This window comes from Narcine bancroftii, chromosome 1, assembly GCF_036971445.1.
Source record: "Narcine bancroftii isolate sNarBan1 chromosome 1, sNarBan1.hap1, whole genome shotgun sequence".
NCBI lineage: Eukaryota > Metazoa > Chordata > Chondrichthyes > Torpediniformes > Narcinidae > Narcine > Narcine bancroftii.
The window spans coordinates 68,874,994-68,900,794 of NC_091469.1; the positions used below are offsets into that span (position 1 = coordinate 68,874,994).

Genomic DNA, 25,801 nt, shown 5'->3' on the forward strand with positions numbered 1-25,801 from the left:
CTCGGAGACCCCATTTCAAGAGAAGTTGGACTCTTTCCATCCCCATTTCTCCCATTTCTGCCATTTCCAGAGCAACCAGATTTTTCTTTAGGAGACAATGGTGGACTACGTCTTTGTCCTCTTGCATCTGGCAATGAATCAGCAAAAATCATTGCTTCACGATCATTCTCAAAAAACCGAGATTGAAAGTCTCCATAAAACACCTTCAACACTGCCGGATAGCGAAAAGTAGACTTCTAGCCTTTACGCCACAAAACTTCTTTAACTGGATTAAATCGACGTCGACGCTGAATGACCTCTTGACTCAAATCGGGATTTTAAAAAACTCTGCTATTCTGAATCAATAACGGAGTTTGTCGTTGTCTCGCATTTTGCACTGCTAGACTAAGTATTGTTTCTCTGTCCAAATAATTCAAACATCGAATTATCACCAGGTAAAGGTGTTCTTCTTAAAGCTCTATGAGCTCTTTCCAATACCAAGCCTCCAGAAAAAAATTCTTGCCCTAGTACTTGTGGGATCCAGTCTTTAAAAAAACGAAGAGAATCTTGTCCTTCCATACCTTCTGGCAAACCAACAATTTTCACATTATTCGTTCTGCTTTGATTCTCCAAGTACTCTATATTCCTCTCTAACTCCTTCTCACGTTCTCGCAATTCTATAACGGATTTTTCAACCTTCAACACTTTTTCTGTATTAGAAGCCACTTGCTATTTACATTCCAAAAAAGCAGACTGAAATTTTTTAAAAATCTTCTCAAGATGCTTCCACACATGCTTTAACTGTATTCAATTCTGAACTTAGCATTTGAGCCATCTTATTCATCATAGGCTGGATGACAGCGTTTAACTGTTTACATTGTAATTCAGAAAAGCTCAGCCCTGCTTTCTCTAACGTAGTAGCAGAACCAGGTAACTGCAGCTCCTGCTGCAACTCAACAACTGGCAATTTAACGGTTCTACTGCGGGTCTGGACTCTCAGCGACGGCACCCCGTCTTCCTTAGTGGGTCGACGCTGGTCTCCCCCCGCAGCTCGCTGTTGTTTCAAAAACTCACAGAGAAGATCGAGATTTTCAGTTTGGAGTACTTCCTGAAGCGTTTCAGGCAATGGAGCGTTCCTGCGTGCTTCCTCCGTTAAAGTCGGCAGACTGCAAGAATCGGGATCCACTTCGTATTTCAAGGTGCGTGTCCTTCTCTTGGGAGTAGAAGACATTTTTTTTTCAGCTCCCACAGGCAATCTTTGTGGTTTAGGCACTAAGGAAGTTAAACCTGAAGCTGTAGCAAGTTGTTTAGGCCCCAAATCTTCAACATTTCGAAAATGTAACTTCTTCTGCACTTGAGGTTTAATCTTTTTACCATTAATGGCCATAACAGTTCCTTAATACTTTAAACTAAAATTTTAAAAGTTTAAACTTGAAAACAAAGGGTTAAAAACGGGTACTTAAAAGTCCGGCCAGAGAGGTCGAGATCACACGTCTAGACTCTATGCCATCTTGCCACGCCCCCACTAACCTGTGTTTCTACGAATCTTTACATTCCACTCCTTCAATTTGTGGTATGCATCTTAATGAATATTAGAACATTAAAGGATGATTAGCCCTCTTTTTAATTTCATTGCCCAATTATTTAACTATGGGACAAGCATTTTACTAATTAATTAATAAATTAGCGTGGCCTCCAGGATTGTTAAAATCAAGTACAAGGAAAAGAATTATTAATGAACAAATTATTTTCTTCCTTATAACCTGAATAATTCTCAGCAAAGGAAATAATTTGACAAGTCAAAATGATGAACATACCAATTTCTCAGCTAACTACTGGAGGCTTCAAGTATTGGATCCATAAAAAGGGAAACAAATTTGGACTGGGGCTGTAACAATTGTAACACTCTACAAGCATTAATTATTGGGTGATAATAATTTGCTCTTCAGTTGTATCTTTCCTTTGATAGTGTTCTATATTAATTTGTTTAATGAAATAACCAGAAAATATAATTTTGGTTGTCAATACAAATGCTTTCACTTTCAAGTAGGGAAGTCTTGAGCTCAAGGTTCAACTCAGAATTTATACTGAAGCATTAATGCAGTATCAATATGATAAAGTACTATTGGATCAGTAACGTTTTAGGTCAGGCCCTTTCTGGAGTCCTTTGTTGTTGACCATTTCTATCCATGGATCCTGCCTGACCCACTGACTCCCCCCCCACCCCCCCCAGCTCTTCGTTCATTCAAGTTTCCAGCATCTGCAGCTCTTGCGCTTTCTCAAGCAAATTAAAGAATTGTTTTCTCAAAATTCAGACCAAAGCAACAAAAGACAATATATTTTTTTTTCTTTGGCTTGGCTTCGCGGACGAAGATTTATGGAGGGGGTAAAAGTCCACGTCAGCTGCAGGCTCGTTTGTGGCTGACAAGTCCGATGCGGGACAGGCAGACATGGTTGCAGCGGCTGCAGGGGAAAATTGGTTGGTTGGGGTTGGGTGTTGGGTTTTTCCTCCTTTGCCTTTTGTCAGTGAGGTGGGCTCTGCGGTCTTCTTCAAAGGAGGTTGCTGCCCGCCAAACTGTGAGGTGCCAAGATGCACGGTTTGAGGCGATATCAGCCCACTGGCGGTGGTCAATGTGGCAGGCACCAAGAGATTTCTTTAGGCAGTCCTTGTACCTTTTCTTTGGTGCACCTCTATCAAGGTGGCCAGTGGAGAGCTCGCCATATAACACGATCTTGGGAAGGCGATGGTCCTCCATTCTGGAGACGTGACCCACCCAGCGCAGCTGGATCTTCAGCAGCGTGGACTCGATGCTGTCGACCTCTGCCATCTCGAGTACTTCGACGTTAGGGATGAAAACGCTCCAATGGATGTTGAGGATGGAGCGGAGACAACGCTGGTGGAAGCGTTCTAGGAGCCGTAGGTGATGCCGGTAGAGGACCCATGATTCGGAGCCGAACAGGAGTGTGGGTATGACAACGGCTGTGTATACACTTATCTTTGTGAGGTTTTTCAGTTGGTTGTTTTTCCAGACTCTTTTGTGTAGTCTTCCAAAGGCGCTATTTGCCTTGGCGAGTCTGTTGTCTATCTCATTGTCGATCCTTGCATCTGATGAAATGGTGCAGCCGAGATAGGTAAACTGGTTGACCGTTTTGAGTTTTGTGTGCCCGATGGAGATGTGGGGGGGCTGGTAGTCATGGTGGGGAGCTGGCTGATGGAGGACCTCAGTTTTCTTCAGGCTGACTTCCAGGCCAAACACTTGTAACCCTATAACCAGGAATCATACTTAACCATATTTAATAACTTAAATTGCCAAAGGTATGCAAAACAAAATATAATATATACTGGAAACACTCATTGAAAATTACGGTGGAGATAGGTCAGCAGGTTAGGCATCTGTGGAAAGAGTTAATGTTTTTATCTGTAAAATTTACCATTTCTCTTTTCTTCACACATGTTCTGCTGAGTATTTCTTTCATTTCTATCCTTATTGTCCTAGGCATTTGAACCACCTGATTAAATAGTCCAAACCAAAATTTCTAATCTCCTAATTTAAGATGGGCTGATAATGAACGATATAAAAGGATCAGTGCATAGGAGCATTTCCCCATTCTCTGTTATATGTCCCAATATGTATAAGTAAAAGCCTTCATATAAAAAATGTAAACAACATTCACTTTGCTAATCATTTTACATATTCAAACACTAACATTGTCCTTCATAACCAATTAGATGAAAGTGAGTGCCAAATTATTCCAAATGAAGCAATCAACAATTCATGGCACAACGCTTCAGGACAAGATACTTCAAGCTAAATATATGGTAGAACTCTTGTATTCTTCAAATGGGAATTGACACTGGGTCATTTGTTAATATTAGATCTGAGATGTATAGATTTCTGTTACCTTACAAGCTAAGGGAATAGGCAAAAATTACAAAGTCATGAATCAACAATTACCTTTAACAATTGATGAACAGATATAATGCCCTATAATCGCTGCCTCCAATTCCAATTTTCCTCTCTCCTAATATTCCCAACTAATCACCAAAAGTTGAACTGCCATTTTTCCAGAATGTGGCTCCAACACAATAAGAAAACTTTGACTGGAATATTCAATTAGTTATATTTCACAATGAGCAGGTTCAGCAGCCAAACTTATTCAAGTTCAAATTTATTATCAAGTACAACTGGACAAAACAGCGTTCTCCTGTCCTTGGTGCAAAAACATCCAAACACTAACACAGAAATAGCACACATACAAACAATTCATATGCAGTACATACATAAAAATAAGTTAAATAAATAGTAGAGTCTCAAAGGACTTGTATGAGCAGTTCATCAGTCGTTCAACAACCACACTCCCCATGCAAAGAAGCTGTTTCTCTTATTTTTTTGTTATTTTGTGTGGTGGGGGAGATAAAACCAGACTCAGTAGAAAAAATGTGAATATACTTGACGAACACGATTATTGTACTGTGAATTATTGAAACTGTCTGAGTTTGTAAAAATCATAAAATATTTTTTTTTAAAAGCTGTTTCTCGGCCTGGTGATTCTTGCTCTGATATTTCTGTACCTTTTTCCCCTAAAGAGAGTAGCTGGAAGATACTGAATATTATTTAAAGGGTAAAAAAACTACAGCATGCTGTTGTGCAGAGGGACTTGGGAGTGCTTGTCCATGAATCGCAAAAAGTTAGGTTGCAGGTGCAGCAGGTTATTAAGAAGGCAAATGGAATGTTGGCCTTCATCGCTAGAGGAATTGAATTCAGGAGTAGGGAGGTAATCTTGCAACTGTATAAGGTACTGGTGAGACCACACCTGGAGTACTGTGTCCAGTTCTGGTCTCCATATTTGAGGAAGGATATACTGGCTTTGGAGACGGTCCAGAGGAGGTTTACTAGGTTGATCCCTGGGATGAAGGGGTTGACTTATGATGAAAGATTAAATCATCTAGGATTGTATTCGCTCGAGTTCAGAAGAATGAGAGGAGATCTTATAGAAACATAGGATTATGAAGGGTATGGATAGGATAGATGTAGGAAGGTTTTTTGAGATGGCCGGGGAAACTAAAACGAGAGGACACAGTCTCAAGATTCGGGGGAGTAGATTTAGGACAGAGATGAGGAAAAATAGTTTTTCCCCAGAGAGTAGTGAATGTTTGGAATTCTCTAACCAGGGAAGTGGTTGAGGCTGCCTCATTAAACATATTTAAAATTTGGTTAGATAAATTTTTACATGATAGAGGAATTAGGGGATATGGGGAGAAGGGAGGTAGGTGGAGTTAGGTCATAAATTAGATCAGCCATGATCGTATTGAATGGCGGAGCAGGCTCGATGGGCCATTTTTGGCCTACTCCTGTTCCTACTTCCTATGTTCCTATGTGTGAGGTGGTAGGGGATCTTAATGATTTTGCGAGCCTCTTCAGAGAAAGACCCTGGTAGATCATAGCGATTGGGGGTGGGGGGGGGAAGGGTCCTCTCTGCCACTTTTGTGGTCCACTGGATTAACCTCCGATCCAATGCTCTCTAGCAACTGTACCACACAGTGATGCAGCCAGCTAGGGCACTCTTGATAGAGCTCCTATAGAAAGTTGACGTAATGGTGGCTGGTAGCCCTGCCCTCCTCAGTTTTTTCAGGAAGTTGAGTCACTGTTGCACCTTCCTAACAAATGAGGAGATATTGTCTGCCCAGGATAGGTCAGTATTTAAATTAACTCCAGGGAACTTGGTGCTCTGTACTCTATCTAATCTATTAATGTGTAGGGGAGGGTGGTCATCCCTCATCCTCCTCAAGTCCACAATCTCCCCTAATCCTCACCTTTCACCCATTCGTCTCCAAAAACAGAACGTCATCCTTTATCATTTCCATCAGCTGCAACTAGCTACATCTTTGCCTCCCTAATGCTTTCCACTTTGACCACTTCCTCAATAACTTCCTGGTCTGCTCTTCTCTTCCGACCCAACCCTCTCTGACCCTCAGGGCTTTCCACTGCAAACAGAGGAGGTATGGCACTTGGTCTTGTATCTCCTCCTTCGTCATCATCCAGAGACCTGAAAAGCCCTTCAGATGAGGCAAAGATTAATATGCACCTCTTCCAACATTCTTTATAAGTAAAAAACAAAAATTTGGAAACACTGCGGTTGAAGTTAAAAACACAATACTGGAGAAAGCAAAGAAACATAATTGATGTTTTAGGCATGAGCCCTTCATCAAGGTACCTTGATTCCTTAATGTTTGACTTGCTGAGTTTCTCCAGCATTGTGTTTTTACTCCAACATTCTTCACCACATTGAGTGCTCTTGATGAGATGCAGACTAGAAGATCTGACAGCAGAGCATGTGCATTCTGGCTGCAATGGTCATCCCAAGATCCTGGTTACATACCATTTCTAATGCCCGCCCCTTTCCTATATTGACCTGTCTATCTTCTGCCAGAATGAAGACCAATTCAAATTAGAAAAACACCATCTCACATCCCACCTCAATGGCCTTCTACAACGCAATGGTACGAACAATAAATTTTCCAATGTGTTCCCCTCACTCTTTTCGCTGATGTACCGGAGGTTCTTCTGCTTATCATTCCCTTTTGCACACCTCTCACATCAACCATTTTCATCCCCTGCCCCTTCTGGTCCCATCCATCTGCTACTTATACACTTGACCCATTCAAATCCCCTCCTGATTTGTTTGCACCTGGCCTTCAACTCTCCCCTAATGGCTCTCATTATCACCTCCCTCACTTACCAGATTCCAACATTGATATCTTTTGTGTACCTGCCAATCACCCTCCAGCAGCTCTCTCGCCTTCCCCATCCCCTCTCCCCACCTGTCTCCATCTGCCCATTTTTTTTTTTTAAACTCTATTTAGGCCCTTTTATAATGAAAATTAGAAATTTGTAGACAGGTTTCATCTACCTTTAAGATGCTCCACACCTCCATTAAAGGTCCAAAGGGGGGCACGTTGGTCGAACTTGCTCCACGTTCCCTTCACCTAAGGTGGTAATGCCAGAAGTGGAGCAAAGTTTCTCCACCTCCTGTGTAAAAGGACTGCTGCTGAAAGGAACTCCAAACAGGAAGGCAAGATGAGAGACGTCATGCTGACAGCCCTGTTGCCCCGCTGCCCTGTCACAAAGTGGCCAGTGGAGCTGTCAAACTGCACTCCCTCACACCTCCCCTTTGACTGAATGGCCAGGACTCTGCAGGCACTGCTTCATTCAACACAGGACAGGGGGGCTGTCAGGCAGCAGAGCAGAGGGGGCTGTCAGGTAGGGGGGGTGGCAGGTCTGTCACAGGGCGGCCACTTCTATGCTTCACATCCTGTCCCCTTTCCCCTTGGGAAGCCGGTGCACTGCTCTGGGCTACATAAAAGAACTACACTATCTGTCTTTTTTGTCCTCTGCATAAAAAGCAAATTCACTTTTTATTTTTATTAAATTTGAGCAGTTAATAACACTGCTTTTGTGCATAAAAACCCTCTTGTTTGTTTCAAAGTACAAAGCAAAACCGGCCACCATAGCATGCAATATCACAACACATTCCGATGAGCTAAACATGTTCAATGCTCATTCAGAACAGGGAGCCATCAGGAAGGTGATGTCCACATCAACTACAGTTAATAAGCACTTCTGCACCCGTAATCACGGCTGCAGAAATCAGGACAGCCTTCTGGCAGTTGAACTTGTGGAAAAGCAACTGGTCCAGAGAGAGTCCGAGGATGTGCCTGCACAAATCAACTTGCAACTGTATTCACAAATATATTTACTTTGCTTCAAAGAGACCACCATCACATTAGCACCATAGAAAAACACAATTTTGGGCCCAATGGAATATCAACCAGTGGCTCTAATGTATCATCATGAAGTGCTTGGAGATTCTGTTCACAGCTCTCATCAAGTCAGGTTTCCCAACACCTACTTCAAATTTCTTACCATCCAAACAGATCCACAACAGATGCCATTCCCTGGGCCTCCATTCAACCCTGGAATAACCGGATGCCAAGGACATCTATGTCAGACGACTGCTCACAGACTATAGCTCCACTTTCAATACCACAGTCCTCAATAACTTCATTCCCCCATGCTCAGGATATTAGCCTCAGTATCCGTCTCTGCAACTGACTCCTGGACTTTCTCACTAACAGGTCAATAGACAATAGGAGCTGGAGTAGGCCCTTCGGCCCGTCGAGCCAGCACCGCCATTTTACAGATCATGGCTGATCACTACATCAGTACCCCTTTCCAGCCTTATCTCCATAACCCTTAACAATTATTGAAGGTGGGTAGAGTACATGATGGCACTTGACACCAGTGCTTCTCAGAATGTGTACTCAATTGCCTATTGTATTCTCTTTACACATAATTGTTCAGCCAAATCAAGTCAAATTTATTGTCATCTAATTGTACAAATACAACTTGACGAAACAATGTTCTCTGGACCTGCAGACACACAACCAAACTAGTTCCTTTGGTTATTCAGTATTCTCACTGCCTGTGGGAAGAAGCTGTTCCTCAGCCTGGTTGTGCTGGCTCTGGTACTCCAGTATCTCTTTCCTGGTGGGAACAGCTGAAAGATGCGGTGTGCAAGGTGGAAGGGGTCCTCAATAATTTTGCGCGCCTCCTTCAGACAATGATCCAGGTAAATCACATCGATGGGGGAGGGGGAGGAGGATTCCCCCTCCCCCCAATCGATGTGATTGACATGAAAGACAGAGAGACATTTTCAAATTCACCTGTAGTATGCTGGATTAAAAAAAACAATGAAGCTGAATACAGGAAAGAACTTGAAAGACTAGTGATATGGTGCCAAGACACCAACCTCTCTCTCAACGGGAGATACATGGTCAAGAAAGCATACAGAGGCCTCTACTTTCTTAGATCAAGGAAGTTCAGCATGTCCACAATACCTCTCAACAATTTTTAGAGGCACACCATTGAAAGCATACCTGCTGGATGCATCACAGTGTGGATAGGAACTGCTCTGCTCAAGATCAGTAGCAGTAGATGATACGGACTGTTGCTCCAAACATAAATGCCTCCCCACTAGTGGCTCCACCCATTTCTTACACAGCCTAGGAAAGGCAACCAACATACTGAAAGACCCATCACACCCCAGACACAGTCTCTTCTCCCTCTTCCCATCAGAGAGAAGGCTCAAGCACATCATCAGGTTTAAAGATAGTTTCCTCCCTGCAGCCATCAGGCTCCTGAATGAGCCACAGAATAGTGCTCGTTTTGCACCAATCTTTTATTTGTTACGGCTCTATAATCTGGAATTATGCTTTATTCTTCTACTTCATACAGCTGTATGAATGTTAGTTGATGATTCTTCGGCGAGCAGTCTAACAGGTTAAGTCTATCACTCACCTGCTTATCTTCCAACACACCTCACACTTCTCCATCTTGTTTCATTTGTCCTCCCACTCCACCCTTCTTAGTTCATCCATCACCTATTGGCCCCTATCTCACCCCCTCCACCTCTCTTCTTCATACTTGCTGCCTTCCATCTCCACTCTCAGTAACAATGGAAAGTCTCAAACCAATATCAGGGTCATTCCAAAAAAAAAAGAGCAAAATGATTTGATAAAGATAGGGTTTCCATCATTCTAAAAGTTAAAGAGATACAATAGTTATTTGGACCAAAAACTGATTGGGGTGGGGGGTGGGGGGGAACATGACCACAAAATTAAAATAGATGGGGTGGGGGAAGAAGAGAAAGGACACCAAACTCAAGTTTGCTGTACAAAACAAAGTTAATTTTACAACCTTTGTTGCTAGTCAAATTTTATTTTCAAATTAAAAATTTGGATAAATCAGAGGCATTCAACAAATCTAATTGCATTTAAAATATTATGAAAATGCTAAAATATCAGAACAGCTAGCTGCCAGTCCAAAACACAAAGAAATCCAGAAACATCTTCCCCTCTTCTCGACCTCTGCAGGGATGGCTCCCTCCGTGACACCTTCGTCCACTCATCCCTTTCCACCAATCACTCCTTTGGTATCCATGCCTGTGACCGCAGGAAATTATGTACTTCCACCACACCTCCTCCCTCGCCACCATTTAGCATCCCAAGCAACCCTTCCAAGTGAAGTGACCCTTCACTTGTGAATCTGCAGAGGTCATCTATTGCATCTGGTACTCCCGTCGTGGCTTCCTCTGCATTAGAGAGAATGGACGCAGACTGGGAGATTGCTTCGAGAGCACCTTTACTCCAGCCACTGTAATAGCAGGGATCTCCCCATTGCAACCATTTCAATTCCCAAGCTGTTATCTCTGTCCACGGTCCAGACTGAGAGCACATGCAAATTGGTGAAACATCAATTCCATCTAGGCACTCTCTAACCAGATTCCAATAACAGGCTTCTCCAGTTTTCATTTGCCACTAACCCCCCCCAGTCTCCCTCATTCCCTTCCCTTTTGTCACCTTTCCTCTAGCTCCCCACCACTTCTCTCTTTCCTTATCCCTCGGTGACCTTTCCTCCAGCTCTGCATTCAGAGTTGATCCCCTCCCTAGATCAATTCTCAAATGTTCTCTCCTGCCCTCCTATACATGTCCACCTATGGCCTTTTGCTTGTTGGCCTGTGCTCCTCCCCCACTTTTTTTATTCAGACACGAGTTTGCTTTTTGCATGGACCTTGATGAAGGGGATCAGGCCTGAGAAGTCGGTTATATCTCTGTCTCCTCTGGACACTCCGCGACCTGCTGAATTTCTCTAGCACTTTTGTGCATTTACTACAATCACAGCGTCTGCAGACTTTTTGATTTCATTCCATTGGACATTAACACGGCTATTTTACAAGCTAGTCAAGCACAAATTGGCTGTAGTGTTTCCTGTGCTCCAGCAATGACTGCACTTGTAAGATACTTCATTAACGATGAAGCATTTATAACATCCCAAGGTTATGAAAGGTGCCACAGAAATCCAAAATTTAATTGTCAATTTAATAATTTTGGGGTTTTTTTCTTCTTTTTACTCACAATTGTTCTACTTCAATTAATATCTTTCATTTGGTCCATGAAATTAAGGAATGAAATATCTCCATAAAATTAACTTTTACCTCCATTCTGATGGGGTTTGGCGCAATTTTCACCACTCAGAAGAACCACAGAATCTTTTGGGGCCCAAATGGAAGCCTGCCAAGTTGCCATAGCCACTGGAGGCTCCTGACATGGAAACAGTGCTCGGTTGTTTATAGGAGATCCTGCTGTATATACACAGGGCCTGAAACATAACAAAAATGAATTATTACCAAATATTCTTTTTCATCAAGAACTTGTGTTTATCAACATGCCACTTATTTGGCCTGAATGATGGAAACCCATCAGAGGATCAATTAGAAAGGTGGCATTGTATTCCATGTAACAAGGAGTGTAATAAACTGGTCATAAATCCTAATAGTTAAAATGTTTACAATGATAATAGCTTGCATGTGCAAAAGAATGGTTATAGTACAAAATGGGTTCATTATCTAGGCTGCTCTCAAAACAAACTTTCTCACTGTACCACCCACAGTACATGTGATAATACACCTGAACTTGATAAATTGGAGCTCAGAGAGAAATGGGAGGGGGTGTCATGGAGTAAATGGGCACAGAAACATGCTCTTTGGCTCATTGAGTCCATGTTGACCATCAAGCATCCATTTACACAAATGCTACACGATAGGGTGGTTGGGGAGACAGGAGAACTGCTGAACTACTGTATTTCCAGTTACCAGGTTCCACCCAGTCTTGTGACTGTACCTGTGGCCCCTCCCTCTTTTGACCTTGTATAAAGCATCCAACATCCCGACCCTTCCTCAGAAAGTGTCAAAAGTGAGAGAGGAAGGGTGAAGAAAAATGGAAAGAATAGGTTGGTCAGTTGGAACAAATAGGCTGGCTGAGAGTATATTTAAGGACAACTTCCCTAGAACTTGCTTTCAATCCTACAGAGGTCTTTCCTTTTTCTGTAGGCAAGAGAGGTACCCAGTGTTGTCTGTGCTAAGTAGGAAGAGAAGCTGAAAAGCTAGGTCAATGTGAGAGTCACAGAACCAAGGTGCTGACAGGAACAGCCACAGCTGGCTGACGACATTCTCCAATTGTTACGAGCCCAGAGGATCCATAAACCCAGCAGCAATAGATATTCACCAAGACAAAGTTCACCAGGCTTTGGTGCTTGAAAGGTAAATGGTTACCACTCAGGAAGGTTCTTGTCGGTTTTCAGAGATTTGTTGTTCGTTGGACACCCACAATGGATTCCTTTTAATCAGCCACTTCAATGTCTTCCTGAAGAAACTTGCCCCATCAAGGTTTTCCAGATAACCGCTTTCTTTCAGGTCACCATAGATTTCCTTTTTGTTTCTCTTATTTCAAGTGAAATATTAGATACCCGTCTTCCAAATGGGGTTTTCAACAAGCTTGACAGCTTGTCATGTTCCAGTCCCAGCTCCTGCTGCTGACTGTAAAACTGCAGAACTGATCTCTCTCTCTCTCTCTGAGAAAAAAAAACCTGTTTGATTCTCTCTCTGCTTGCAAAAATCACAAGACCCTCCTAGAACAGCAAGTTCCACTCCAGACATTCTGTGGCTCTGACAAGTTCTTTCACCTGTTGCCTCTTTGAATATAACAATCCTTTAGTGAAATCTCTAGGGCACTCTCCAAAGCTTTTGCAAAGGCTCTGGGGCTGATATGTCTAGATTAGCAGAGCTCCAGTATTTAAAATAAGATCTGTTTTTAAAGTGTTTGTATGTGACCTACACCTAAAAACCTTCCCCAATTTATCTCCCCAAAACATATCTATATACAATACAAACACAACATAATCTGTCACACTATCAACTGGGATCTGTCAGAAAAAGAGGATGGTAATCTGCAGGTGCTTCTCTGCCGATTTACAAGGAAACACATTGAGTAGGAAGGCAACAAAGACTGAAAGGCATCTTTATGGTCAAGATGACTGAAGAAATATTCATAATGATTGGAGTTACATGACAGTACACTGGTCCTTCTTCCTTGAAATTGAGGTTGTGAATTCACTCTTGTTACCAGGTAGAAGTGCCATCGGTGACCTGTTTCTAGTCAGCATGCAGCCAGAGGATAAAACTGTACAGGAGCTGAAATAGAATTCAGCTTAAGAGGTAAAAACAACACTGTTACAGCAGAGAAAAAGAACTGCAGATACTGGAATCTTGAACAAATAAAGAAGAAGATGGAGGCATTCAGCAAGCCAGGCAGTATCCATTGAGAGCAATGAACAGTCAACATTTCCATTCAAAACCCTTTTTAAAGACTGCTGTCCCTAGATGCTACCTGGCTTGCTAAGTCCCTCCAACTCTTCTGTTTGTTACTCAGGAGATCTCACCCAATCCCTCATATGGTCATAAACAACCACACTGAGCCCAAATCTGGCTCCCTATCCACGTTCACTACCACAAACAGCTCCATTCCACCTCATTCCCTACCTTCTGACTTTTCAACTCCAGCCAAAACTGGGGCCTGGCTTTTATGGACACCCTCAAGCAGCTGATCCCAAGGCCCTAGCCCAATGGTTACTTGGTGTTGTCAAAAGCCTTTAAATTCTTTCCAAAAGTCTTTGATAGTTAAAGACATAAAAACAGGTCAAATGACCTAACCAATGTGGGGGGTGGGGGGTGGGGGGGGGGGGGTAGCTTAAATACTAGAAAGTAATCCAAAAAAAAAGAAAATAAGGAATATCAGTACAAACAACTTGAGTTTTTAAAATCAAAGATAGCAAACTTGTTGTGAATTAACGTGTGTCCAGGCACGAGAGAAAGATGTGGCTTGCACGTCGCCTATACTTTGTGCGTGTGTGGCGTGAAGCCCCTGAAGAAATTCAACTATTTTACATCATTCACCTTTACTCCACAAGTACTTATTAACATCAGCATCGATATCACATTCTTTTTAAATATTTTTATTTATTTTCACAAATAAGTATGCATATACAAAACATTTATGGAATTATGGAATGGACAAATTAGATAACTAACTAAACTATAAAACACATATAACGCAACCATAATCGCAAACAGCATGATTCTAAACCCCATCCCCTAACCCAAGTTGTATGACTAAAGAAAAAATGTACTTTTTCATGAAATAAAATGGAAAATATTAAAATTCAAAAATAATATTATGCCTAGAGGTTATGAAAGCAATTTAGATATGGTTCCCACAGCATTTGAAACCTTATACTTAAATTAATATTTGATAACAGATCTTTTCTAAATTTAAACAGGACACAATATCCCTCAACCATTGAACATGAGTGTGTGTGGGGGGGGGGGGGGGGGGGGAAAACAGCATCTTTCCATCTACACAATAGCCAAAAGAGATGCAAAAAAAATAGAGTACAACATTTAATTGGAGTTAAAAGAATATCCTCTCCAGTTGTACCAAAAAGAGCAACCAAAGGTTTATGTTAAGAATTAAATATAAAGTTTGAAAGGCCTTCCTTTCAATTATCAATGAATTATCATAAAAAGGCTAGGACACATCCAGAACATAATTAAAAAAGCCTCTCCTACATTTATCACAACAAGAATTTACATCTGACTAGATAGGAGATCATTTAAATTTAGACATTTGGGCTCTATGTACAACTTTAAATTGTAACACGCAATGATGGTCAAATAAGGATGTAGTATTAAGAAGCTTAAAAATTAGATCCCTGACTTACTCCATAAATGAGAGGTTTAAATCCTTTTCCCAGGCATTTTTAATTGTAACTAGAGGAGCATGTCTCAAACTCATCCAACTTATCATAAATAATGGATATTAAACCTGTGCTTGAAAGTTGTAGCCTAAATATTACATCAACAATGTTCATATCAGGTGCCCGAGGAAAATCATCAGGGCATCTGAGATTTAAGAAAATGTCTGATTTGCAGATATCTGAAAAAAAGAGTATTTGGTAAATTGAACTTTCCAGAAAGCTGTTCCAATGACACAAAACTGTTATCAATAAAAAAGATCTTTGAAACATTCAATATCTAATCTAAACATTCTTTTAAAAATGCAAAGAAGGTTGAAAAAGATGATCCATTAAAATAGGGCCTGAAAGAGAAAAACCATGAAGTCTAAAATGTTTTCTAAATTGCACCAAACACTCTCAGTGTGTCTTAACAACAGGATTATCAATTGATTTATTTAAAGAGAAGGGAAGTGAGGATCCAAGAAATCCTCGAATGGAAATGTTTTTAATAGAGTTCAACTTCATTGCTACCTATACTGGTCAGTCCACTCGATTATGAAAATGTAACCAAAACATAAGGTTGCATATGCTGACTACCCAATAATAAAATCTGAAATTAGATAGAGCAAGCCTCTGTTTCTCTTAGGTTTTTTTAAGATGAATTTTGTTCAGACAAGGGTGCTTACCCTTCCATATACAAGATGATACAATTGAATCAAGGGAATCAAAAAATGATTTGGGAATGAAATTGGTATAGTCTGAAAGAGGTATAAAAATATAGGAAAGATATTCATTTTAATAGAATTAATACAATTGACCAAAGATATAGAAAGGGGCAACACTATTTCAAATGTTAGAAAGTTTTCTTTAAAAAAAAAAGGCATTTAGTATTCTTTATAACTGAGATATTTAAATTGATTTTCCACAATCTTAAAAGGGAAGTTGGTGTACACTGATGTAGGTGTATTCAAAGGGAAAAGTTCACTCTTATGCAGATTTAATCTCTATCCTGAAAATTTATTTCTTTCTTTTTCTTTGGCTTGGCTTCGCGAACGAAGATTTATGGAGGCGGTAAAAGTCCACGTCAGCTGCAGGCTCGTTTGTGGCTGACAAGTCCGACGCGGGACAGGCAGACACGGTTGCAGCGGCTGCAGGGGAAAATTGGTTGGTTGGGGTTGGGTGTTTCCTCCTTTGCCTTTTGTCAGTGAGGTGGGCTTTGCGGTCTTCTTCAAAGGAGGTTGCTGCCCGCCAAACTGTGAGGCGCCAAGATGCACGGTTTGAGGCGATATCAGCCCACTGGCAGTGGTCAATGTGGCAGGCACCAAGAGATTTCTTTAGGCAGTCCTTGTACCTTTTCTTTGGTGCACCTCTGTCACGGTGGCCAGTGGAGAGCTCGCCATATAACACGATCTTGGGAAGGCGATGGTCCTCCATTCTGGAGACGTGACCCACCCAGCGCAGCTGGATTTTCAGCAGCGTGGACTCGATGCTGTCGACCTCTGCCATCTCGAGTACTTCGACGTTAGGGATGAAAGCGCTCCAATGGATGTTGAGGATGGAGCGGAGACAACGCTGGTGGAAATTTATTACATTGGGAAAGTATTGACAACATGGATGGTAAAGAAGTGTCAGGATTTGATAAGCAGAAGATCATCTGCATAAAGGGAATAGTATCACATTCAATCAATACTCCCATGAACAATCAACACAAAGTATGAATATTGCTCCAGTTTTAGTTTTAAAGGAAAAACAACAATGTTTTCCTTAAATGCGTCATTTAAGTCAAAAATGCAAACAGAATGTTCACTGTGGTGACCATTCATGTTAATGGCTCCAGAAATAAAACATCGTCAACACCAAATCATTTCATTATATTTTTTTTAATCCAAACCACAAGTGAGCTGCACATTTTCATCCTACTTTAATTCAAGTTCCCACAATCATTCGACTCAAAGGAACATAACAGACCAGAGTATGGTTTTAAATTAACATGATTCCGTCCTAATGCAGTTCATTATGTAACTAAACACAATGCTAAGCAGTACCAATCTGTGTCATTTATCGTTCATTGTCCAAACACTAGATATTTGTCTCTATAGAACATGTTGTAAAACAAATGAACTTGAGAATAGTATTATACATTATTATAGTGACAATTTATACGTCGTTCTAGTTACTTATTTATCACATCTCATTGCAAAATAAATAATCTTACTGTTAAGACACCGCATCAAAAAGTAACGCAATAATTGCCATTCAAACTCAATGTTAAAATTAGGCTTGCTCATTGAAGGCAAATGATTAAATATTACAATGACTGGTGTTACACGACAGTACACTGGTCCTTCTTCCTTGAAATTCACTCTTGTTACCAGGTAGAAGTGCCATCGGTGACCTGTTTCTAGTCAGCATGCAGCCAGAGGATAAAACTGTCCCATTAAATTGAGAGCTTAACTCAGAATTATCATAAAATAAATGGTGCTGGTGATCTGAAATAATGTTCAGAAAACAAATGGAAAGCTCAGGGTAAGTCACATTAGGGGAGCTTCACTCTGCTTTTGAGCAAGCTAACACAAGATTCATAAAGGGAAGTGTTTTATTTTCAAATGGCAACATTCCCCACTTACAAGCAGTTATTAGAAAAATGCACTATTCAGAATCCCCAGTCAGTCAACAAAATGCAAGGCAGTTCATTAATAACCATGCCAGTATTTTAAACAGTTTCATCATGACCAGATCTATCCTCTCCAAGTTCACATACATAAGGTTTGAAGATAGCAAGGCATAGTATGCCATGCAAACAAGCTTCGAGTTACTGATAGAAGGAATTTGTGTGAAAATGTTAAACACTACAACACTTGCTCCAGCATTTGCCAAAAACTGTTGCATAATATACTTTATGCTATCTGTCAAATAAATAAGGGTTCATCAAAGCATCACAAGTTACAAGTATTTTAATAAAAATATTCTAAAGAGAAAAAAGTAATATTTTAAATATTGTTAAAATAAATGGCAACATGTTGAGTGGATAATAAGCTTTACTTCATATATACATTATCTGAAGTTTTTTTTTTAAAATAGACCTTGTTCTCTGCATCATTAACTGACTAACTATGACATCACCACAGTCATACATGTCACAGATTAAAAGTTTTGAAGAATAGTTAACAAACCTGCCACATTGATCCTTGGTCCATTTCACAGAACCACCCTCTGGCTTTGTTTCATACCAGATCCTCAATACACGAGGAAAGTCTTTGGGACTTTGAATTCCTGGTTTCTTTATTTTCAGGCTCCACATGTCAGTCTGAAACTCGAGTTCCCCACAGCCAGGCGCTTCACTGCACTGGATGAAATAATTATGTTGCTCCTGCCAGTGTTCTGCTGCTAAACCAAGAATCTCATCCAATATGCTACTCTGAAGATCATTCTGCAGTCCAGGAGAATAAATGCCATCTTCACGCTTTAGCACGTCCATTCTGATCAATTTCTCAATACCTTCTGCAGCAATAACATTCACTTCCTCCACCTTATTCACCACAAGATTGCAACAATCCAGCACCAGAACAAAATCCTTCCCATTGCCGCAGTGCTCCCTTGTACCAGAAATCCCTCTAGCCCACTCATTGTTGCTATGGTTACAATTATTAACATTGGTAACTCTGCCATCACTGTGGTTAGCTAGATTGCTCATCTTGTCTTTACATGCATAAGATACACTGCACGAAGATCCTGATTGCTCATTTTCAAATAATCCCTCCCAGGAAGGGTGCTGATCCATTCCAGAAGAGCTGGATGCTTTTTTGTGCACTTTGCTGGTTTCTAGGAAGAGCACAACGGTACCGCTGATGACTTCCCTGTCAAAATTAATTGCCAGATCTAATACATAATGTCTGACGAGCATATAATTAGTATTGGCCATGAGAGGAAGGTCATCTTTGTTGGGGTCAAGAACTGACTCTGTACTTTCATTCATAGTAAGAACAAGGAAGTGATTGTCCTGCAATAACTAAAAATGCAAATACCAGTGGTGTTCAACTAATCAAACATTTCAAAGTTGCTCTTGTGTTTTCCATTTTCATGGGTACTTGCTGTTTCATCTTTAAACCTGCATGCACAAAAAAAGAACAGAACATTACAATATGTTTAAACAAATAAAACGGTCATTTCTGAAAAGGTCTTCCAGTCATACAGGGAATTCTATTCTTAGCTTTCCCCACATCCAGTCCTCATACAGAGCACTGTACTTCTGACGTCTCCCTAAACATTCCTCCACTCATACTAAATGGATGTCCTCTCGGAGTGCCAGGGCTGCCCTGGGAAAAGAGTGCTGGTATTCACATCATCTATACTTCTCATAATCTCATACACTCCTATTAAGCCATCTCTTATCCTCTGTTGCCCCCCCACCCAAAAAAAAAGTCCCAGCTTGTTCAGCCATTCTTCAATTAACTGGCTTAGTTTCATATTTTGTTAATAACGCTCTTGTGAATCACCCTGGGAAATTTTACTGCATTTAAAGCCTGGGGAAACTACCTAGAGGATGGTTGAAAATCTATGGGATATCTATCAGGAGGGGAATGCTTTCAAGTCAGAGAACCCACTTCTAACAAGTTTCTAGTTTTGGATTCCGCAGGATGGCAACTGTTCAGCGGCAAACTTGAAGTGAGCCATGCAGATTGTAAAAGTCTGCTCCTGCACAAATTGAACAGCATTATTCATATTCACAGTTTGTATACATTTTTGAATTAGAAGCATCATCAGGTGCCCAATTTTGTTCTGCACACCTCCAGATTCTCTTATACCTGTTTAAAAAAGATCCTCTATTTAGGACTGATGACAAAAAGGCCACATTTCGTGTACTGTTAAATAAAAATTATAAAATAAATGAAAGAATAAATTAAATTAGATTTGAAATGTAATGATGCTCGCCTTAAACTAGCTAATTTAACTTATCAGTTAATTAATTAATTATCAGTTAAAATTCTTGAAATTGTAATGAATATAGTGAGGGGAGAGGGCGAAGAGCCAGAAGTCTTAGTGGATGTTGATACCAATGACAAAGGTAAAATCAGTGAGGAATTAGGAGGAAGAGGAGAGCAGACTCCCAGGGTGGTAATCTCAGGATTACCTCCTGTGCCATATGCCAATAAGGGCAAGAATAGCGAGATCAGCCAGATAAATGTGTGGCGGAGAAATTGGTGTACAGGGCAGTGTTTCACATTCTTGGGTCATTGGGATCTCTTTTTGGGAAGGTAATGATCTATACAAAAATGATGGGTTACACCTGAACTCAAAGGGGACCAACATCATGGCAGGCAGGTTTACTATAGCTGTTAGGAAGGGTTTAAACTAATTTGGCAGGGAGATGGGAACCAGAGTGGTTGGGCTAAAGAAGGGGGAAACAGCACTAGAGTGTACAGTTAGAAGGTCAGGCAGGCAACAAGACAAAACAATAGCCGGATGGATGAGAGAGACACAGTACATTCAAAAACAGGTCTAAAGATTTTATACTTAAATGCATGCAACATTAGAAACAAGGTGGATGATCTTGCTGTACAGCTACAGATTGGAAGGTACGATATTGTGCCCATTACTGAGTTGTGGCTAACGGACAGATGTCATTGTGAGTTCAACGTCTGAGGATACACGGTGCATAGGAAGGATAGGCAGGTAGGCGGAGGAGGTGTGGCTCTGCTGGTAAGCACCAATATTAAATCAATGGAGAGAAGAGACATGGAATCAGAAGAGGTAGAATCCTTATGGGTCGAGTTAAGGAATGGTAAAGGTAAAAGAACACTTACATATAGATGCCCAAACAGCAGCCAGAATGTGGATTACAAAATATGAAGGACAGCATTACAATAATCATGGGGGATTTTAACATGATAGTAGATAAGGAAACCCAGGAGAGAGTTCGTGGAATGTCTACGGGATGACTTTTTGGAGCAGCTTGTGGATGAGCCCACCAGGGGATCGGCGGTTCTGGATTAGGTGCTGTGTAATGATCCAGAGATGATTAGAGAGTTTAAGGTAAAGGAACCCTTAGGAATTGAGTTCACTTTGAAATGTGAAAAGGAAAGACTAAAGTCCGACGTGTTGGTATTTCAGTAGAGTAAAGGAAATTACCATCACACAAGAGGAACTGGTCAAAGTAGATTGAAAAAGCATATTAAACGGCTAGGATTTCTGCGAGAAATGAGCAAAGTGCAGGTCAGGAACAGACCAAAAAGAAAAAAAAATTGTGAATGGAAAAATGAGACAATAGTGGCTGATGAGGGAAGTTAAGAGCAAAAGAGAGGGTATACAATGAACTAAAAATAATTGGGAAGATAGAGGACTGGGAAATTTTAAAAACTTAGACAAGACAACTAAAAAGGTGATGAGGAAGGTAAAGATAAATTATGAAAGGAGATTAGCAAATAATATCAAAGAGGGTACTAAAAAGCTTTTTTAATTATATAGAGTAAAAGAGTGACCAAAGTAGACATAGGAGTAATAGAAAATGATGCTGGAGAAATTGTAATGGGAGACAAGGAGATGGCAGAGGAACTGAATGAATATTTTGGATCAGTCTTTACTGTGGGAAAAAATTAGTAGCTTACCAGATATGACTCTCTTGGAAGAGAAGCGAGTGCAGTCGAGATCACTAGAGAGAAGGTAAATGGTCCTAGGGTAGATAAGTCTCCTGGACCAGATGCAATGCACCCTCGGGTTAAGAAAGAGGTAGCTATGTAGATTGCAGAGGCATTAGTAATGATGTTTCAAGAATCAATGGATTCAGGCATGGGTCCAGTGGACTGGAGTATCATGAATATCACTCCACTGTTTAAGGGAGTGAGGCAGCAGAAAGAAAATTATAGATTGATTAGCCTGATGTCAATTGTTAGGAAGCTGTTGGAGTTGATTGCCAAGAATTAGGTTATGGAATACCTGGAGGTGCATGAAAAGATAGATCCAAGTCAGTACAGTTACACGAAAGGAAAATCATGCCTACAAATCTAATGCAATTTTTTGAAAAGATCACAAGTAGGATAGATAGAGGAGACACAGTTGATGTTATGTATTTGGACTTTCAAAAGGCCTTCGACAAGGTGCCAAACGCAAGGCTTCTAAACAAGATGAGAGCCCATGGAATTATAGGAAGGATGGGTAGAGCATTGGCTGTTCGGCAGGAAACAGAGAGTAGGAATAAAGGGATCCTATTCTGGTTGGCTGCCAGTTACAAGTCGTGTTCCACAGGGGTAGGTGTTTGGACAGCTTCTTTTTATGTTGCATATAAATGATTTACATTGTGGAATAGATGGCTTTGTGGCTAATTTGAAGAGGATACCAAAATAGATGGTAAGGCAGGGGATGCTGAGGATACTGAAAGGCTGCAGAGACTTGGATAGATTAGGAGAATAGGCAAAGAGGAGGCAGATGTAATAGAATGTTGGAAAGTGTATGGTTGAGCACTTTGTTAGAAGAAATAGATGGGCAGACTATTTAGATGGAGAGAAAATTCAAAATTCCAAGGTGCAAAGGGACTTGGGAATCCTCATCCAGGTCCCCTAAAGGTTAACCTCCAGGTTGAATCGGTGATGAAGGTGAATGCAATGTGGCCATTCAATTCTAAAGGAATAGCAGGGATATAATGTTGAGACTCTATAATGCACTGGTGTACAGTTTGGGGTGTCTTATTTGGGAAAAGACATATTGGTGTTGGCGAGCATTCAGAGAAGATTTAATAGAATGATACCAGGAATGAAAAGGTTAGCATACGAGGAATGATTGTCAGATCTTGGACTGTACTCGAGTACAGAAGGATGGGGGGGGGGGGGGGGGAACCTCAAAGGCATTTTGAATGGTGAAAGGCCTAGACAGAGCAGATGTGGCAAGGATGTTTCCCATGGTAGGGGAGTTTAGGACAAAATTTCCAGCTTTAAACAGTGTCAATTTAAAACAGCCATGGAAAAAATTATTTTGTTCGAGGGTCGCGAGTCTGTGGAACTTGCTGCCACAGGCGGCTGTGGAAGCGAGGTCGTCGGGTGTATTTAAGGCAGAGATTGACAGGTATTTTATTAGTCAGGGCACCAAGGATTACAGGGAGTGGGAGGATGGATCAGCTCATGATTAGAATGGCAGAGCAGACTTGATGGGCCTACTTCTGCTCCTGTTTCTTTCTTTCTTTGGCTTGGCTTCGCGGACGAAGATTTATGGAGGGGGTAAAAGTCCACGTCAGCTGCAGGCTCGTTTGTGGCTGACAAGTCCGATGCAGGACAGGCAGACACGGTTGCAGCGGCTGCAGGGGAAAAATGGTTGGTTGGGGTTGGGTGTTGGGTTTTTCCTCCTTTGCCTTTTGTCAGTGAGGTGGGCTCTGCGGTCTTCTTCAAAGGAGGTTGCTGCCCGCCAAACTGTGAGGCGCCAAGATGCACGGTTTGAGGCGATATCAGCCCACTGGCGGTGGTCAATGTGGCAGGCACCAAGAGATTTCTTTAGGCAGTCCTTGTACCTTTTCTTTGGTGCACCTCTGTCACGGTGGCCAGTGGAGAGCTCGCCATATAACACGATCTTGGGAAGGCGATGGTCCTCCATTCTGGAGACGTGACCCACCCAGCGCAGCTGGATCTTCAGCAGCGTGGACTCGATGCTGTCGACCTCTGCCATCTTGAGTTCTTCAACTTTAGGGATGAAAGCGCTCCAATGGATGTTGAGGATGGAGCGGAGACAACGCTGGTGGAAGCGTTCTAGGAGCCGTAGGTGATGCCGGTAGAGGACCCATGATTCGGAGCCGAACAGGAGTGTGGGTATGACAACGGCTCTGTATACGCTTATCTTTGTGAGGTTTTTCAGTTGGTTGTTTTTCCAGACTCTTTTGTGTAGTCTTCCAAAGGCGCTATTTGCCTTGGCGAGTCTGTTGTCTATCTCATTGTCGATACTTGCATCTGATGATATGGTGCAGCCGAGATAGGTAAACTGGTTGACCGTTTTGAGTTTTGTGTGCCCGATGGAGATGTGGGGGGGCTGGTAGTCATGGTGGGGAGCTGGCTGATGGAGGACCTCCGTTTTCTTCAGGCTGACTTCAAGGCCAAACATTTTGGCAGTTTCCGCAAAGCAGGACGTCAAGCGCTGAAGATCTGGCTCTGAATGGGCAACTAAAGCGGCATCGTCTGCAAAGAGTAGTTCACGGACAAGTTTCTCTTGTGTCTTGGTGTGAGCTTGCAGGCGCCTCAGATTGAAGAGACTGCCATCCGTGCGGTACCGGATGTAAACAGCGTCTTCATTGTTGGGGTCTTTCATGGCTTGGTTCAGCATCATGCTGAAGAAGATTGAAAAGAGGGTTGGTGCGAGAACACAGCCTTGCTTCACGCCATTGTTAATGGAGAAGGGTTCAGAGAGCTCATTGCTGTATTTGACCCGAATTGTTGGTTTTCGTGCAGTTGGATAATCATGTTGAGGAACTTTGGGGGACATCCGATGCGCTCTAGTATTTGCAAGATTCCGCCCTGCTCCAGCTCCCTCAACAGCCCCTAAGGCTAGAGCTGGATGAGGCCCTCACCCTGGATGAGACATATAAGGCAATCGAACAACTGAAAAGTGGGAAAGCAGCAGGTATGGATGGAATCCCCCCAGAGGTCTGGAAGGCTGGCGGCAAAACTCTGCATGTCAAACTGCATGAGTTTTTCAAGCTTTGTTGGGACCAAGGAAAACTACCTCAGGACCTTCGTGATGCCACCATCATCACCCTGTACAAAAACAAAGGTGAGAAATCAGATTGCTCAAACTACAGGGGAATCACGCTGCTCTCCATTGCAGGCAAAATCTTCGCTAGGATTCTTTTCTTTTCTTTGGCTTGGCTTCGCGGACGAAGATTTATGGAGGGGGTAAAAAGTCCACGTCAGCTGCAGGCTCGTTTGTGGCTGACAAGTCCGATGCGGGACAGGCAGACACGGTTGCAGCGGTTGCAGGGGAAAATTGGTTGGTTGGGGTTGGGTGTTGGGTTTTTCCTCCTTTGCCTTTTGTCAGTGAGGTGGGCTAGGATTCTACTAAATAGAATAATATCTAGTGTCGCCGAGAATATTCTCCCAGAATCACAGTGCGGCTTTCGCGCAAACAGAGGAACTACTGACATGGTCTTTGCCCTCAGACAGCTCCAAGAAAAGTGCAGAGAACAAAACAAAGGACTCTACATCACCTTTGTTGACCTCACCAAAGCCTTCGACACCGTGAGCAGGAAAGGGCTTTGGCAAATACTAGAGCGCATCGGATGTTCTGCTCCTGTATCTTGTGATTATGTACAACAAACAATAGTTATATCCCAAATGTCTGTTTGGAGTAACATTTGCATTAAATTTAAAAAAACAAACAATATTTTATCTAGAACTTCTATGAAAACAATTGCTTTGGATTATTGCTGCAGTGTAATTCTAAACATGACTGTTTTGGCACCATTTGAGCATTCAGGTACCTTGCCATTCAGTGTGGGCAATCGTATCTCTCTATCCACCGCAATTTCTGACCCTCCAAACTGTAGTTGTTGCCTCCTTCGGTGAAGGCTCCACCTTTGAGCTGAAACCGTAGTCGATGTGGAGTTCATGATTAAACAAGGGAAAAATAATGAAGTGGTTTTCCGTCGCCTTCTTCAGTTGCAGTGTCCATACTAGACGGGCAACCCTGGCCATTGATCAGCAGATTCATCTGCCCAGCAGTTTTAGTTTTAAGACCATAAATTTCAATTTGTAGAATCTGCTTAGAAAAACCATCCTTCCACCATCTGCAATCCATGGCTTCACGTGATCTTGATTGGGAGGCTGAACAGGCACCACACCTTGCCCAAGGGTGACCTGTGGGCCATCGCATCTTTTACCTCCTTTTGCGGAGCAATGGTGCAGCACCACCATTTACTAACAAGGCCAATTAAATAAAACATTCTACTACTTTGCACTGGACTTTAAAATCTGGCCAGTCATTAGGTAACGGAGATTGCAGATTCAGCCATCTGGAGCATTTAAAAAAAAACTCCCAATCTGCTGGAGGAACTCAATGGGTCTGATTTCAGTTTCAGATTTATTGCATGCATGACATACAACCCCGAGATACGTTCTCCTCTGGCAGCATCTGTGGAGACAGATACTGCCTGGCCCACTGAG

The 25,801-nt window shown here is 41.8% G+C and overlaps 1 protein-coding gene across 12 annotated transcripts in view; it reads right to left on the bottom strand.

Moving 5' to 3' along the window:
• Window positions 1-25,801, bottom strand: part of aopep (aminopeptidase O (putative)) — a 329,712-nt gene that overhangs the window by 303,456 nt on the left and 455 nt on the right. For all 12 annotated transcript variants that reach the window (XR_011354682.1, XR_011354680.1, XR_011354686.1 and 9 more), the window contains exons 2-3: window positions 17,843-18,777; window positions 11,035-11,198 (exon numbers count right to left, since the gene is read on the bottom strand). Coding sequence is in view for 9 of the 12 variants with exons in the window: in XM_069929436.1 (XP_069785537.1) it covers window positions 11,035-11,198; window positions 17,843-18,645 (967 nt within the window). In the remaining 3 variants the exon portion in view is untranslated. The remainder of the gene's footprint in view (window positions 1-11,034; window positions 11,199-17,842; window positions 18,778-25,801) is intronic.